At 47.6% G+C, this 15530-nt stretch overlaps 1 protein-coding gene across 9 annotated transcripts in view; it reads left to right on the plus strand.

Moving 5' to 3' along the window:
• The first annotated feature begins 2043 nt into the window (after positions 1–2043).
• SMCHD1 (structural maintenance of chromosomes flexible hinge domain containing 1) overlaps positions 2044–15530 on the plus strand; it is a 182581-nt gene continuing 169094 nt past the window's right edge. For 4 of the 9 annotated variants that reach the window (XR_013635308.1, XR_013635309.1, XM_073331462.2 and 1 more), the window contains exon 1: positions 2044–2522. Coding sequence is in view for 6 of the 9 variants with exons in the window: in XM_073331462.2 (XP_073187563.1) it covers positions 2337–2522 (186 nt within the window). In the remaining 3 variants the exon portion in view is untranslated. The remainder of the gene's footprint in view (positions 2523–15530) is intronic. The other 5 variants (XR_012157253.2, XM_073331464.2, XM_073331465.2 and 2 more) reach the window with 2 other exon arrangements.

Here is a 15530-nt window from a genome sequence, read left to right on the forward strand (position 1 = left end):
ATAAAATTGGTGGATGACACAAAGATCGTCTGAGTTATAAATAAGGATTGGGACACGGTGTCACACAGAATGATTTGGATTGCTTCATAAACTGGGCCAATTCAAACAAAATATCTTTTAATATAGCCAAGTGCAAAGTTATACTTCTAGGAACAAGGAATGCATATTGGGGCATGTCTAGAAAACTAAAAACTTTTAAGTTGACCTATATTAAATCGACTTACAGCTACTGCAGTAATTACTGCGGTAGTTCATGTCCACATTACCCTTCTTCAGCCAGTGGTATGCGTCCTCACCTGGAGTGCTTCCACTGACTGAAGAGGGGCAGCTCCCCACTGGGAGCCCATCTGCCCACCCCCACTCTTGGTTCCCTGCTCCCGGATGGGAGCATGGAAGCCCCCAAGCTCTCAGTTCCTCACCGGCAGTGGATCAGCCGCCCAGAATCTCGCCTCCCTGCTCCCTCCCAAGAGTGGTGCAGGGAGCTGGGAACCTTGGTACAGCTGGACTCACAGCATGGAGCAGGCTGCGGGGAGCAGCCCACCTGGGAGCAGGAGCCTTCAGCATGAAGCTGTGAAATTGACAAAAAAGATAGCCAAATAGTAAGTAACATGGTGTGTACACAGACACTGTGTTGCCCTAACTATATCGACATTAGCCCTACATCTCTTATGTTGGTGTAGTAGGACTCTTCTTATTGGCACGAGCAAGGCTGTATGTAACACCTACACAGTCTAAATAGACCAGCCAGACAAAGAGTGGTGAACAAGTAGAACACACAAGCAGAATGAACAATATGATGACAGCAAACATCATGTTAGTTCCATGATGTCGGTTTTCTGTTGTTTGCTTTTTGTTTTGGGTGAATTTCCTTAGTATTCTAGATTTAAGTAGTTTATGATTATAGGTAGGTTGAACCAGTACAACTGATAGATCAGCACTCCTGTTATCACTGTCCAATGAGTTTCTGCAGAATTTATGTTTACGTTTAAAAATATTTTCTAGGCTTTATCAGGGCAGAGACAATGGAGCATGTCTTCCTCAGTTTGCAAACCGAATAGCAAAGGTAGTGATTAGCTCCATTCATCTCAGTAGTGTGCTAACCCTGACATCTAATAATGGTCATACGTAATCTGATCACAAATTACTGTCAGCTTGATCTTTTACTAGATATTTCTAGGGATCTACATCTGGGATTGTATGTGGGGTTGTGGGTGTCACTTCAGTACAACACTTCTGCTCCCCACCCTCGCGTTATTTTCAGAGTCAATCAACTCTCTCTGTAAGCACGCAGCTCCAGAACAGATTCTTCTCCTCTGCGGAAACACAGGTGGGAAGGGACAACAGCTGCAGGACGGCTGGGCGGAGCCGGGTCCCCTGCTTTGCGTGGCCAGGGTGGGCTGAGAACAACTGACACGGTGCCTGCATCTTCGCTCATCTCCAGGAGGAGCGGGACCCGGCCCTCTGCTCAATTGGCAACGGAGCCCCGCGGAGGGCGTCTGGCAGCGACGCCCCGAGACGATACCACTGAGCGGGAGGGGCAGGGTGGGAACAGCCGGGGGCCCGGGGCAAAAAGGGCGATTCCAGGGCTCAGAGCAGCCGCCCGCCCGGGGGCTGCTCTGCGCCCTGCTCCAAGCGGGGGAGGGAGGTGGAGGCTCAGGCTGCAGGGCCAGAGTTTCCAGCAGCCTCCTGGGGCGACCCTTCTCCGCCTACCAGCGCGGCAGCTTCGCTTTGGTCCGGAAGCGGCCCCGGGCTGGGAGGGGAGCAGAAGACCACGTGATTCCGGCGCCGCCTGCACAGACGCTCTCGTCCCACCGCCTGCGGGGGCAGCAGCAGCGCTCAGAATTCCTGGGTGAAAAATCGGGGCTTCCCTGGCTACATCCTTTCCCCTCTCTATGGTACACGCTGGCACGGAAGTGACGTACGGCCCTTGGTTTTAGTCCCTCCCGGGATGATTCTTTCGCGAGTAACTTCACTTCCGGGACAGACGGAACTGCCCGGTCCCTACCCCGCCCTCAGCTCTCTTAGCTCCGCCCTCAGGCGGATTCATCTCCGTTTCGCGCTCCGAGTCCCTTAACTCAGCCCTGCCCCCTCCGCTATTGTACTTCCGGCTCCCCCTTCCCTGGCGTAGGCGCCATCCCGAGGCCCCGCCCCTTCACTCCGAGGCCCCACCCCCTCCCTGGTGCACCACCCCCTTCCAGCCCCGCCCACTTCCCAGCGGAGGCTTCCGCTCGCTGGGGGAGCCGCGCCAGGCGGGGGAGCCCGCGCGCCTGAAGCCAGGCTCAGGCGAAGGCCACGGTGACTGGGCAGCTTCCGTCTACGGCTTTCTGCTCCCCAACATGGCAGCGGCAGCGGCGGCGGGAGGCGGCACGAGGGCTCCGCAGCCGAGCCTGTCAGGGCCGCACGGCAGCGGGGACCGGACCGTGTTCTTGTTCGACCGGCGCCAGGAGCAGGGGGACCCCAAGGAGAAAGTGCTGAGCTGCGACGCGGAGACGTACCGCGGCTTCCGCAGCGCCGTGTGCCAGGTAGCGGGGGCCCGGGCGGGCAGAACTGGGCTGCTACGACCGGCTTGTGCGGGGGGGGGGGGACGACACTGGGAGCGCTGCGGGGGCAGGGAGGAGGCACGGGCGCGGGGCGAGGTGGAGGCAGCGGGCTTGGAGTCCCTGATCCTGCCCAAACCGAGCGGCCGTTGCGCGTTTTAGCGCGCGACAGCCTCGGGGGTGTGGTGCTGCCGAGCCCGGCACGTGCCGCGCTGCCCCACGTGATCCTGCGGCCCTCTCTGGGGAGCGGGGGCTGCGGGGAAGGGACTGCGCCCGGTGCGCGGTGATTGCCACTGTCTGCCTGGCGAGGCGCTAAAGAGCAGCACCGGGTCGCTGTGCTCAGTGCCCCTGGCCGGCCGGGGCTGCAGTGGCTAGTGGCTGCCCTCGTTGTTCGGCTGTTAATTCTCAGCCCCTGGTGGCTGTAGCCTTGTAGGTCACCACTGTGAGCTGCGGCCTCCTGGGCAGAGGAAACTCATTGGTTGACTACATATTGGGAACCTGCGTGTGTGTTACAGAATAACACACCTACCACTCTGAAATGTATCAGTAAAAACAAAGAGGAGACCTTGTGGCACCTTAGAGACTAACAAATGTATTTGGGCATAAGCTTTCATGGGATATAATCCACTTCATCAGATGCATGTCAAGGGATGTGATCGTTCGCCTCTATTAAACATTGGTTAAGTCTGATCTGGAGTACTGTGTCCAGTTTTGGGCCCCACACTACAAGAAGGATGTGGAAAAATTGGAAAACGTCCAGCGGAGGGCAACAAAAATTATTAGGGGACTGGAACACATGACTTATGAGGGGAGGCTGAGAGAACTGGGATTGTTTAGTCTGCGGAAGAGAAGACTGAGGGGGGATTTGATAGCTGCTTTAAACTGCCTGAAAGGGGGTTCCAAAGAGGATGGATCTAGGCTATTCTCAGTAGTAGCAGATGACAGAACAAGGAGTAATGGTCTCAAATTGCAGTGCGTGAGCTTTAGGTTGGATATTAGGAAAAGCTTTTTCACTAGGAGAGTGGTGAAGCACTGGAACACCTTACCTAGGGAGGTGGTGGAATCTCCTTCCTTTGAGGTTTTTAAGGTCAGGCTTGACAAAGCCCTGGCTGGGATGATTTAGTTGGGGATTGGTCCTTCTTTGAGCAGGGGGTTGGACTAGATGATCTCTTGAGGTCCTTTCCTACCCTGATATTCTATGATTCTAATGATTGATTCATGTGTTACGTTTCTCTGCAATTTTAAATTCATTTACAAAGTGGGGTTTTGTTGCTTTGTTTTTTGTTGAAGTTTAATTTCAGATACTTTCTTGGGAGAGAAGAATTTGTTGGATTAAGAAACCTTGTAACTGGGAAACAAAAGTTCTCTGTTATCAGGACTGTGACTGTTTTTCTTTCTGAGGAAAAAGTACTCGCTGGCTTTTATCTCAAGTCTTTTCCACATTTTTGAATGTGTCACTTTGCGGTATTTGTTACTATCACATTTAATTTTTTATTGAAAGAAACAAGTTTGAGTTTGGGAGTGGAAAACTTTATTCTAGAAAGATAAAAGGGAAGCTCCTTATGCCTCTTAAGAAACATGAGTTATACAACTCTCTAGTACAGTGGTCCCCAAACTGTGTGTGCCCCCCCCCCAGGAGGGTATGGAGGAACGTTCAGGGGACGTGGCAGGGTTTGGGCCAGCCTCTACAGGGGTGGGAAGGGAAAGACACCCAGCCCTGCCCCTCTCCGGGTCACGACTCCTGGAGGGGTGTGGACAGATTCCATTACTGGTAGGGGGGTACGACATAAAAAGTTTGGAAAGCACTGCTCTGGAAGCCCAGATATGAAATGGAAATGGGTGGAGGCATTTCTTATTTGAGAGAATGCCTTGTGGCTAATCAGTGGAATTAACTTGACTGTTGAAGAGATGGGAGTGGGTGGAAATATGACTGGTGAAGCAGCTTTCTAAATTTTAGAAACTTCTGGAGGTGGATATCTGTCATCTTTGATTCTGTCCACTGTTTTGCCATTCACTTCCCAGTTGTGTTTAAATCTTGCTGCTGCTGTTTCCTATACCTAGGGGTCTACTTAAATTATGGAGAAATCACATTGGTAATGGCATAAACAGCAAAATTTGCTATGACCGCAAAATATGTGTGATTTTCCGCAGTGTTTTTCAAACTGGGGGTCCAGACCCAAAAGGGGGTTGCAAGCCTATTGTAGGGGGAGGCGGTATTGCTACCCTTGCTTCTGTATTGCCTTCAGAGCTGGGCAGCCAGAGTGGTGGCTGCTGGTCAGGTGCCCAGCTCTGAAAGCAGCACCAGCAGCAGAAGTGAGGGTGGCAATACCATGCCAACCTTACTTCTGTGCTGCTGCTGGTGGCACTGCCTTCAGAGCTGGGCGGCCGGCCAGCAGCCACCGCTCTCCACCTGCCCAGTTCTGAAGGCACAGCGGAGAGTGGTGGCTGCTGGCTGATCACCCGGCTCTGAAGGCTGCGCTGCTGCTGCTGGTTCCCAGCTAATGGGAACCCCCAACCTAGGAGCCAGACCTGCTGCTCGCCACTTCTGGGGTGCAGCACAGTGTCAGAACAGGTATGGACTAGTCTGCCTTACCTGGGCGGTACCGTCGACACGACTTTTAATGGCCCGGTCAGTGGTGCTGACCCGCAGTTTGGAAACCACTGCTCTATATCAACATCTAATCCAAACGTCAGATTCAGAGCGTGACCGGCTGTTTGGGTTGGACCAGAGATGACCTAGAGTGTCAGTTGAGGATATGATTTTGGAGTTTTTTATGGTCTGCAAGAAATTCAAGATCTAGACTATATGATTTGTCACAGCAGTAGCAGAACCAGGAGACTTTCACTTTCAGATACCTAAGGAATGCCTATCTGCATATTTCTTTTGTTTCAAAAATATTTATGGCTTGCTCTGTCTCAAATGTATTTTTTAATATGCCACCGTATCATTTGGTGTTTTATTTGCTCCCATAGTCTTTGCAGATTTCAATGTTGTGATGCTGGCATCCCTTTATTGGCAGAAGTTTACTATCCTGCCCCACCTCAGCTGACTTGTGCAGTTACTGATGTGTCTTTGAACACTAAGAGCTGTTCAGGAATCAGAGTTTCTGACTCATCTAGGTTTGTCAAACTTTGGTGCGCTGTTCAACACAAGCCAGCAAAAAAAATCCCTCTCTCCTGGGAAATGATTGATGGGGCAATTGCATCTCACATCAGGCCATTGAATGCTTACCTAGCTAAGTGGATCCTCCAGATGAAATTTAATTTTCTAATCCTGATCTGTCTCACTCCATCCAATTTCACATTTTGGCCTATCTTTCAGACGTCTTATGATGTCCTGGTTTCACCTTTTGATGTTAAAATCTCAAACTGAATTCATTGTCTACTCAAGCTCACTCCTCTCCCTCTACTAGTGTGAAAACATAGTCATCATCCCCTGGGCATTTTGTGTGACACAGCCTCTCTCTTTGGACCCATAAATCCAGGCGGTACCCAAATCCTGCTGCTTCTTCCTTCATAACTGTGATGGAAGGTCTGGGGATCTGGTCATAAGTCATTTCTTAGTAAAAGAAATAATTGCTTGGAGAAGTTAAGAGGCCTCTCTGAATCTTGGTATAGCCAGTTATGGTGGTCCATGTAAGGTAGTGTCTGAGCAAGGTTGTTCAGCCTTTGAAAGGTCATTATTTGCTATTGTTAGTCATCATCCCTCATTGGACTGCTTCCTGCAGGATGAGTAATTCTCCTAGTCCTAGAGTGTTTGTGTGTAACTAGTTAGGAAAATTGGGGGAATGGCTTAAGTATCTAAGGAGCACAGAGCAAGAATTGATCTCTGGACAAAAGAGAAGTTTCCAGTGCCTTATTTAGATTCAGTCATGAGAAGGATTAATTTAGATGTGTTAAGCAAACATTTATTTCATTCTCTTTTTTAATATTTTTGTTGTTGATTTATTAAGATTACTGTAGTATGAGTAATTTCACATAGACATCCCCAAAGAGAAAAGGACCCCATAACTTGTAAAGGAGAGGTGCTAGAACTATACCTGCACCTCTGTCTCAGTTAGGAGGCATGGGCAGAGGTGACCTTTCTAAAGAAATTCTGTTGCCATCAGGTTTCAGTGGCTGAACAAAAAGAGAGAAGCTAAAAGACAAGGAGAAGATGAGAATTGGTAGTGGTATTGTTAGGACTAACAGGAAGATGACAATTCTGATTCGCTGCAACATTTGAGATTGAAAAATGTGTGTGTGTTCTGCTTTGGAATGAAAAAAAAACCCTTTCAACAGTTTTTGTGAAAATGGAATTGTGCAGAAAATGTCAATTTGAGAAGAGAGATCCGAATGCCTGAATGATTGATGTATGTGTAGCTTGGTGGTTAGGGGAGTGGCCTGGTACATGGGAGACCCAGGTTCAAGTCCTGCCTGATTCAAAGCAGAGTTCTTCACACTAGATCACTTTGATTCTTGCAGAGCAGGGACTTGAATTTGAGTATCCTACGTCTCAGGCCAGTGCTCTAACCACTAGGCTATAATGTGAGGGTCTCTTTATCTTCCCCAACCCAAAAAAACCCAAAACATTTTGATGAAGTCTTAGTTGAAACCAAAATGTTTTGATACTTTTTGTCAGAAATGTTCCAACTAGCTCTAATGTTGGTCATGACCAATATTTATAAGATCCACTCTTTCTTTAAGTATGTGTCAAGTGTGGGTCCCACTGTAGGTGTTCATGTGCACAAGATTGGATTTCTTTTGAATAGCAGTGTTCTTCATGGTCATGTATGCATACTGTGCCTTCTCATGTTCCCATGTGAGGGCATAAAAGGCTGAGGGGCCGTTCTCCTACCTCATGTGCCTCTTAACTGTGACAGCAAGATGGAATCCAGCAAGTGTCTAGCCTGGTACTCTGTTCCGATCCCTTAAACCAGTTCTTTTCAACCCATTTGGTGAAGAATTCTGTTTTCACACTTTAGAGAAAAAACATGTTCCTTTAAAAAATAGCAAGAGATGATTGACTCACCTGTCATCCAGTACATCCCCCATTTATGGCAGGTCAAGGCTCTTAGCATCAACTGCCACGCCCCAAGGTTCAAACCCTGCCTGTCATACGACTGACTGATCCTTATGAAGGGTGGACACAACCAATGTCTCTTCTGCCTAGGAGAGAAGGCCTCCTAGATAAGTACTTTGTGTGCAAGCTCTTCTCCGCCAGGACCTGCAAGTTCTGGGATGCACAGCTCAATCTATATTTACTTGAGCACTCCATGCAGGTCACTTGGATCCTGAGGGATGACTGTTCTGATCAGAGTGAGGCCAGATGTACCAGCATCAGCTAGTGCTCCCTCAATCATTTTTCTTATTCTGGGATAAGGCAATGAAAATAATGTAAAAAGGACATCAGCAGAGTTGGCATCAATAGCATCAACACCAACCTCCTCAACATGTTGGAGAAGTCCCCAATGCATAAGATTTCAGTGCTGACAGTCTCAGCATTGAGTGCATTAGCACCAGTAGTACCAGGACCAACGGCTTGGCTCCTATACAACTTTCCCCAACTTAGGCAGCAAAGCTGGCATCTTCGCCCACTCAAATAGGATGCTGACTTGCACAGCTGGTCCAGGCATAAGCTTGTTTCCAAGACCAAGGGATGTTCTCAGATGGAAGATGCAAGACACAGCTCTGAGGACAAAGTTCCTAAAAGGGCAGAATGAGAGACTTAGCACCAAACCTGTAACCAGTGTCAACAATGGAGTTGAGCAACAACCTCAAGTATGCTGGAGGCATCAGTATCACCCTGGAGATATTCCCAGTATTGAAGAGACATCCGATCCAGTACCAGCGCCACTCTTCTATGAGGAATATATTCCTCCATACCATCCTGACTTATTCCTTCTTGTTGGTATGAAGCGATGATCCCTCTCTTCTGCCATCAGAGAATGACCCCAATGAGGTTATCAAGAAGCCTCTGTTCAGAGTGCAACCAGTGTGGGAGTGGTGTAAGCATGAAAGGGACTCAATTTATGAATTTTGCTGGATGCCAGTTAGATTTTAAAGCTTCAGACTAACTAGGTTTGCCAATATATGATAGAATCCCAATGGGATAACCCATTTTTATTGAGTCTGAGGAGTGTTAACCCACTAGTTTCATGGTGGGTTTTTTTCCGGTCAACTTTTAACTTGGGCAGTATTTCTCAAACCAGGCCACTTGCTTATTCTTCACCAGCCAAAAATTTATTAATTCACCCAGAACCACTTCAGTGTATAGTCAGGAATTTACCACTCAAATGTGGACACAACCAGATGTGTTGACTACACATGGAATACAGGCTAGAGTTAAGGCTCAGCAGTTATAGCAAAGAACAGTGCAAATTTCTTATTACTTTTACTTATGATCAACAATTCTTTAGTACCTGTTTATCACACTTCCAAGGGTGCACTTGTCTTTAAGGCACTTTGAAGATTGTGGTTACTTCTCTTTGACGAGATTGGTTCAAAAGGGACAAGTCTAGAATATTAAAAGCAGTTGCTTAAAACAATTCTTTTCAATCTCTCTTGAGGCCAGTTGTCTTGGATTTATAATCTAAAATATGGTTACTTTAGGTCTTGCTAGAGAGTGTAGACTCAGTAAGATGACCTACAGATATTTATATTAAAGAATAGAAAGGGAAATACAATCTCTGAAATGAAATCTTACCAATTCTTCTTATCCTCTTAACGCTGAGATGGAGGAGGGTCCTTTCCACATGGATAGTCCAGGTGTTGGTTGCATTTAGGATTCGTCAGCTTCTTGTGTTGGGTTCAGTCAACTCTCTCGAGCATGTGGTGAACTCAGTTTTATATGCTAGTTTGGGGCTCATTGGAAGCGCAGCTCCAGGCTTCAAACTGCTGGCCTCTCCCAAGAAATGCAGACCTCAATCCAGGATCTCCCATTTGGTGGGAATTGACTCTTTGTGGAGCAGATGGGCGCGAGGCTGCATGGGTTGAAAGACACTCGGGCCACTCTTCGCTTGCTGGGTATGCATACGCTGCAGTCTGCAAGGAAGCAGTTCCGGTCACCCCCGCCGCCAGCCTCGACAGGGGTCTGCAAGGAGAAGGGATAGAGACACAAGCTTTAGTCATCACCGCCCTTCCTCCTGCCGCTCACCCGCACAGCCCACCCAGTCTGGCAAAGCATCCAGGGGGCCAGAAGCGCTCATTTTGAGGGTGAATTCGAGAGCAACACCCCAGTCATCTCCCTGTATCCACCTGATTCTTTCCTCAGCCATCTCCGTCCCTACCGTTCAGCCTGGTCGTGGGTCATCTCGAGCTGCTGGGTGCTAGAGAGAGTATCTCGGGGCTATACTCTGCAATTGTCGGCCGCCCCTCTCTCCCACCCACCCTTTTCCCCATCCCTCTTCAGGGACCATTGTCATGAGCAACATCTCATTCAGAAGGTTGAGAACCTACTGCACCTGTGGGCGGTAGAGGAGGTCCCTGGGGACATGGAAGGAAAAGGGTTCTGCTCCCGCTACTTCCTAATCCTGAAAGCAAAAGGGGGCCTCAGCCCTATTTTAGACCTACGACGCCTCAACAAGTCTCTCAAGAAGTTGAATTTTTGCATGGTCTCCCTGGCCTCCATCATCCCCTTCCTGGATCCAGGAAACTGGTACTCCGCCCTTGACTTGTGGAATGTTTATTTCCATATTTCAAGGTCACAAACGGTTCCTCCCTTTCATAATGGGCGGACGCCATTTCCAGTTCACAGCACTGCCCTTTGGCCCCAAAAGTATGCACAAAATGTCTGGTGCCAGTGGCCCCTAACCTGAGACATCAAGAGGTCCAGGGCTTCCCGTATCTTGACGATTGGCTCATCAAGGGCAGATTTCCAGAATTAGTGCAGAGGAGCATCAATCTGGTGATCTCCACCTGTTGCGACCTGCGCGTGATGATAAACAACAAAAAAAGTCCACCTTAAGGACAGTGCAATGGATAGAGCTCATTGGAGCGGTCCTCGACTCCATGCGAGCCAGAGCCTTCCTTCAGGAGGCACGTTTTTAGGCCATGTCAGACCTGATCTTCCATGTGAAGAACGACCCGCTCACCACGGCTCGCACCTGACTGGTTGTTGGGCCACATGTACATATGTGGTCTGTCACGCTTGGCTCCATCTCTGGCTTCTGCAAGTGTGGCTGGCATCGGTATACATTCTCAACAGGCACGACCTAGACCGGGTAAGCTGGGTGTTGGATCACATCTGGTCATCCCTGGATTGGTGGTTGGACTCTGGGTTGGTGTTGGAGGGAGCTCCCTTTGTGGCCCCATCGCCGTCAGTGACCCTGGTCTCTGATGCTTCAGATGTGGGCTGGCAAGCACACCTGGGCCAGCAGCATGCAGGGCTGCTGGTTGTGGGACGATCTGGCCCTCCATAATCAACGTCAGGGAGCTCAAAGCGGTTTGGCTGGCCTGCCAGGCTTTCTTGCTGTCCTGAAGGGTAAGGTAGTGCAAGTCCTGATGGACTTGGCCTAAACTCTCTTGAATCCCACAAGGGCTATATTAAAGTCCCTGGAGATTTATCTGCTGGCTCCCTACAGAAAGCCTTACAGATATCAACCCAAACAAAGGCAGAGTACACCTTGCTTCCAGGACTGACAGACTGAATATCAGCAACAGAAGAAACCTAGTATTCCAGGGGATGCCCCTCTTCTGCCTCCTTGACCATCCCAGCTCCCTCTGAGGCAGTAGGTTTAACAAGAATGTCAAGAGCCACAACTGTGCTAATCTGAAGTCTACACCAACCTTCTGGAACCATCTGCTACCATTCTACCAGGCCTGGGCAGCTATTACAGCTGACAAATCGGTATTAGTTATCACTGCCCAAGTCTGTCCTATACAAATCCATTCACTACCATCCTCTTTCCAGGGACTCTTCTAATGAGAGTCTGTTACAAACAGAAGTGGACTAATTGCTTTGTCTGGGATCAGTAGAAGAGAATGTGAGAATAAAGGGGCGGAATCTTCTCCCTGTACTTCCTTATTCCAAATAAGAAAAGAAGGTCTTTGACCTACCTTAGACCTGAGGAGACTGAACAAATATATATGCCACCTCAGATTCAAGGTGGTAACACTTTACTCCATCATTCTAGCTCTCCAGGTCACCACAGACCATAGAGTTCATAGGAGCTCTGATTGACTTTGGTTCAGTGAGAGCATGCCTCCCTGAAGACAGGTTCCTGTCCATGCAAACACTGGTGCATGGGTTAGAAGAAAACATGCCTATGATGGTATACTTGTATCTGGGGCTGCTAGGCCATATGTCTGCATGCAGGTACATGGTGCCAGTTGCCAGACTTCAATCTGAGCCAGAGTTAGAGCAGTCACAGGTGGTAGAGAGAACCTGTAAACATGCATGGAGAGGTACCATTCTCTGAATAAGACTGTAATCACTGATGTGTCTGATACAGGTTAGCAAGACCACCTGGGCTACCTTCAAATATGGGGACATATGGGATTTTAGAGGATATGGAGTTCCGTATTAACATCCTCCTGCATAGTCTTCCTACTTGTTCTGCAAAACTTCCCACAGCATATCTTGATACATAACACCTTGTGATGCACCGTATAAACAAGCAAAGAGCCACATGCTCCTCTCCCCTCTGCCTGGAAGCTATTGGGCCCTGGACATACCACCAACAGTTGATAACATAATGGCTCTTCATCTCCCAGGTGTCAGCAACAAACTGGCAGACATCCTGATCAGACAGTTGGTCACCACTCACAAGTGGTTGTTGTGGACGTCTATCATAGAGATGATATTCCTTTGTTGGAGGACCCTGATGATAGAGCTGTTCCCCATCAATGTCAATTCCAAGTGCTAGAATTTTTGTTCCAGAGAGGAGGTAACTCCCAGGGTTGTTACCAAACACCTTCCTTCTCATGAGAGCCTATTACAAACAGGAAAAAGCCCTCTTGTATGCCTTTCCATCGATGCCCTTGACCTCCAGGGTCCTTTCCAAAATCAAAGGAGACAAAGCCATTATCATTGTCATAGTTTGATATGGGCCAAGGCTGTTTCGCCTGACAGACTATTACAAATGTCCATCCTACCTCCAATCCAACTCCCAGATTTCTTGGACCTGATCTTACAATACCATGGCCAGATATACCAGGCCTGAAGTCATTGCAACTGAGGGTATGGCTGTTGACTGGCTGGTGAAATACTATAGACAAAGACTTCTTGCTACAGCTCTAGGAAATACTAACACAGAGCAGGAAAGCATCTACTAGAAGAATGTATTTGTCTAAAAGGAAAAGTTCCTCAATATTGGCAGTCCAACATGGTCTGGACCCATTCCCACAGACCTTCAACTACTTATTGCACTTAAAATAGGTAGGCCTTTTGTTCGGATCTATTAAAGTCCCACCTTTTGGTGATTTTAGCGTGCCACCTACCTATAGAGTCGTGCTTGGGTCTTTACTCATTCCAAGATATCAAGTTTCTCAAGTGACTATTACACACTCACCAGTCAAAGAACCAGCTGCTGCCTAGGACCTCAGTCAGGCTCATCTGAGACTTGTGAAGCCTCCATTTGAACCTCTGTCAGGTTGCTCCCTGCACCATCTCACTCCAGACAGTCTTTCTAATGGTTATTACTTCAGCCAGGAATAGTCAGTGAGCTTTAGCCATTTATATCTGAACCACATCTATACAACATTCCATAAGAATAAGATGGTGCTGCAACTGCACCTGTTTATTTGTAAGGTGATCTGAGAATTTTTCATCTAAATCAGTTGATCAAACTGCCGGTCTTCATAAGTTCTCCCTGAGCCACACTCTGCATCAGGAGAAAAGAGACACACACTAGACTTTGCTTTACTATATTGATGGAACCAAATCAATCAGACTATTTAGAGTTATGGCTGTGTTTTCTAAAGTCAAGCCATTTCCTTACAGAGGATATCAAAATGGGTAACACAGTGTGCTGGTATACCTGCCAGACTTCAAGGCTCACTCCACCAGAGTTCAAGTGATATTCTTCGCCTGTGTCAGAAACGTGTGTTTTTCTGAGACTTGTACGGTGATTGTAGTACTGCTCTCACAAACTTGGCAACAGCTGTGGCAGCTAAGTACAATACATAATGCTTCAACTTATGCAGCTGCTACTTCTCATTCCCACCACCTAAGAGGATACTGCTTGCCAGTCATCTGCACAGAGATCTATACTGACACTTATTTGAAGAATCAAGAACAGTTGCCTATCTACAGTAACTGATTCTTCAAAATGTTGTCAGTGTGGCTACTATGACCTAGCCTCTGTTCCTGTTTTTTTTGGGGTTCCCAGCTACTACAGGCTTCAAACTGTGAGGGAATGGTGGAATGTTGTAGCGGCTCTGCCCTTTATGGCTTTGCACGAGAGCTTGAGGCGGCACAAGGTACATGTGAGGCGGCACAAGGTACATGTGTGGCCACAGAGGACACTGCTATGCAAAAGATTCTGAGCTTGTTCACGTGAGTCTCATGTACACTTAACCACGAGATCCACAGTGACTACAAAATCTCAAAGAATTGCAGTTACAGTAGGTTAAATAATCATTCTTTCTGTCTACATTGCCAAAATTCTTGTCCAGTCTGTTATCCCTCCTTCTTTGCGTAATGCAGCTTCTCTCTGGTTCTTCTGCCATACATCTTGCCCCCTCACATCTGTCCAAAATGCTACAGCTAAGATCATCATTTTGGCCAGTTGATTTGCCTGTCTCATCCCTGTCCTTTCATCTTCTCCATTGTATCAAATAAAATCTGCTTGTCTTTTGAAGGCCTTTCATAGTTTATCTCCACTGTACTTTATCATTGTCCACCATGCTCTCTGCTCTGCAATCAGTGCCAAGCTTCATTGTCTATTTTTCTGTTTTTCCTACAAGCACTTCCATGCTTCCTTCTGTGCTGCTCCTTATGCGTAGAATAATCTTCTCAAATTTAATTCAGAATGGCATGATCTTGTCCTTCAAAGCTGTTCACACATGTTTCTCTTGTGATGATGATTATTGTAATGGCAGGGGCATAAGCAGCTGGCCCAGTGGTGTCTGCCGGGCTGGGATTGAATTCAGGAGTTGGGACAGGTTGCCAAGTCAAGCCAAGAGACTGGTACTAAGGTCAAGCTGAGCTGGAATTGAAGGCAGGAGTCAGGACTAGTTAGTAAGCCAGGTGAGGTGGAGTCAAAGGCAGGTGTCCAAGACTGGGTCAAAGGCAAGGTCTGTAGTGATAGCGGGCATGAGTCTTCATTGTTGCTGAGGGGACTCACTAGGCCAGTTTCCTGGTTTAAATAATTGGTGTGGACCAATCAGGCAGCCACAGGGTTCTGTTGTTCTGGTGTCTTTGGGTGGTACTTCCTGCACTACCTAACTGTCCAGTAATTGTTGGATGTTACTCCACCCAGTTCCTCAGTGGAGGTGTTAATTGCCCAGGAGCCCGCAATCCAGGGTTATAGACCCCGCCAATCCTTACGGACTGCAACATCTTTTCTAGATCAGTGTCTTCAGTCTGTTATAATGAAACAGTTTGGCGTTTTGAAGCACCTGCCCCACTGCTCTAGCTGTTCTGGCATCACCCAGGTGCTCTCTTGTGCTGTGATGCTGCTGCTTCTTTGTCAGTGGCATTGATCTGGCTCTTTAGAGTATTTATTTTGGTATGCTGGCAAGATTTTCCTCAGAAATGCAAGCAACATAAGGGAAATGGTGACATTTAATAGTTTACAACTATCAAACTTGAAAGGAATTTCCTGGGACAAAGAAAATGCATTTTTGTAGCCTCTTCCAAATTTGTTGCAAACAATGGAGATGTTGGAGCTTCTCAGGGAAAGAATGAGTTCTAATAGAAAAGGTTAGGCAACCTAAATATAAGGGTTGATATCCACACTCCGTATAATAAATTAGTGCATGTTTAATCTATTTTTGCTAAACTTATATGCTAATTGGTATTCAGTTTACAGGTTCCTGTGAGGATTGTGGGAAGTGTTTGGCATCCTAATG

The sequence above is a fragment of the Lepidochelys kempii genome, chromosome 2 (genome assembly GCF_965140285.1).
Source record: "Lepidochelys kempii isolate rLepKem1 chromosome 2, rLepKem1.hap1, whole genome shotgun sequence".
Taxonomy (NCBI): Eukaryota; Metazoa; Chordata; order Testudines; family Cheloniidae; genus Lepidochelys; species Lepidochelys kempii.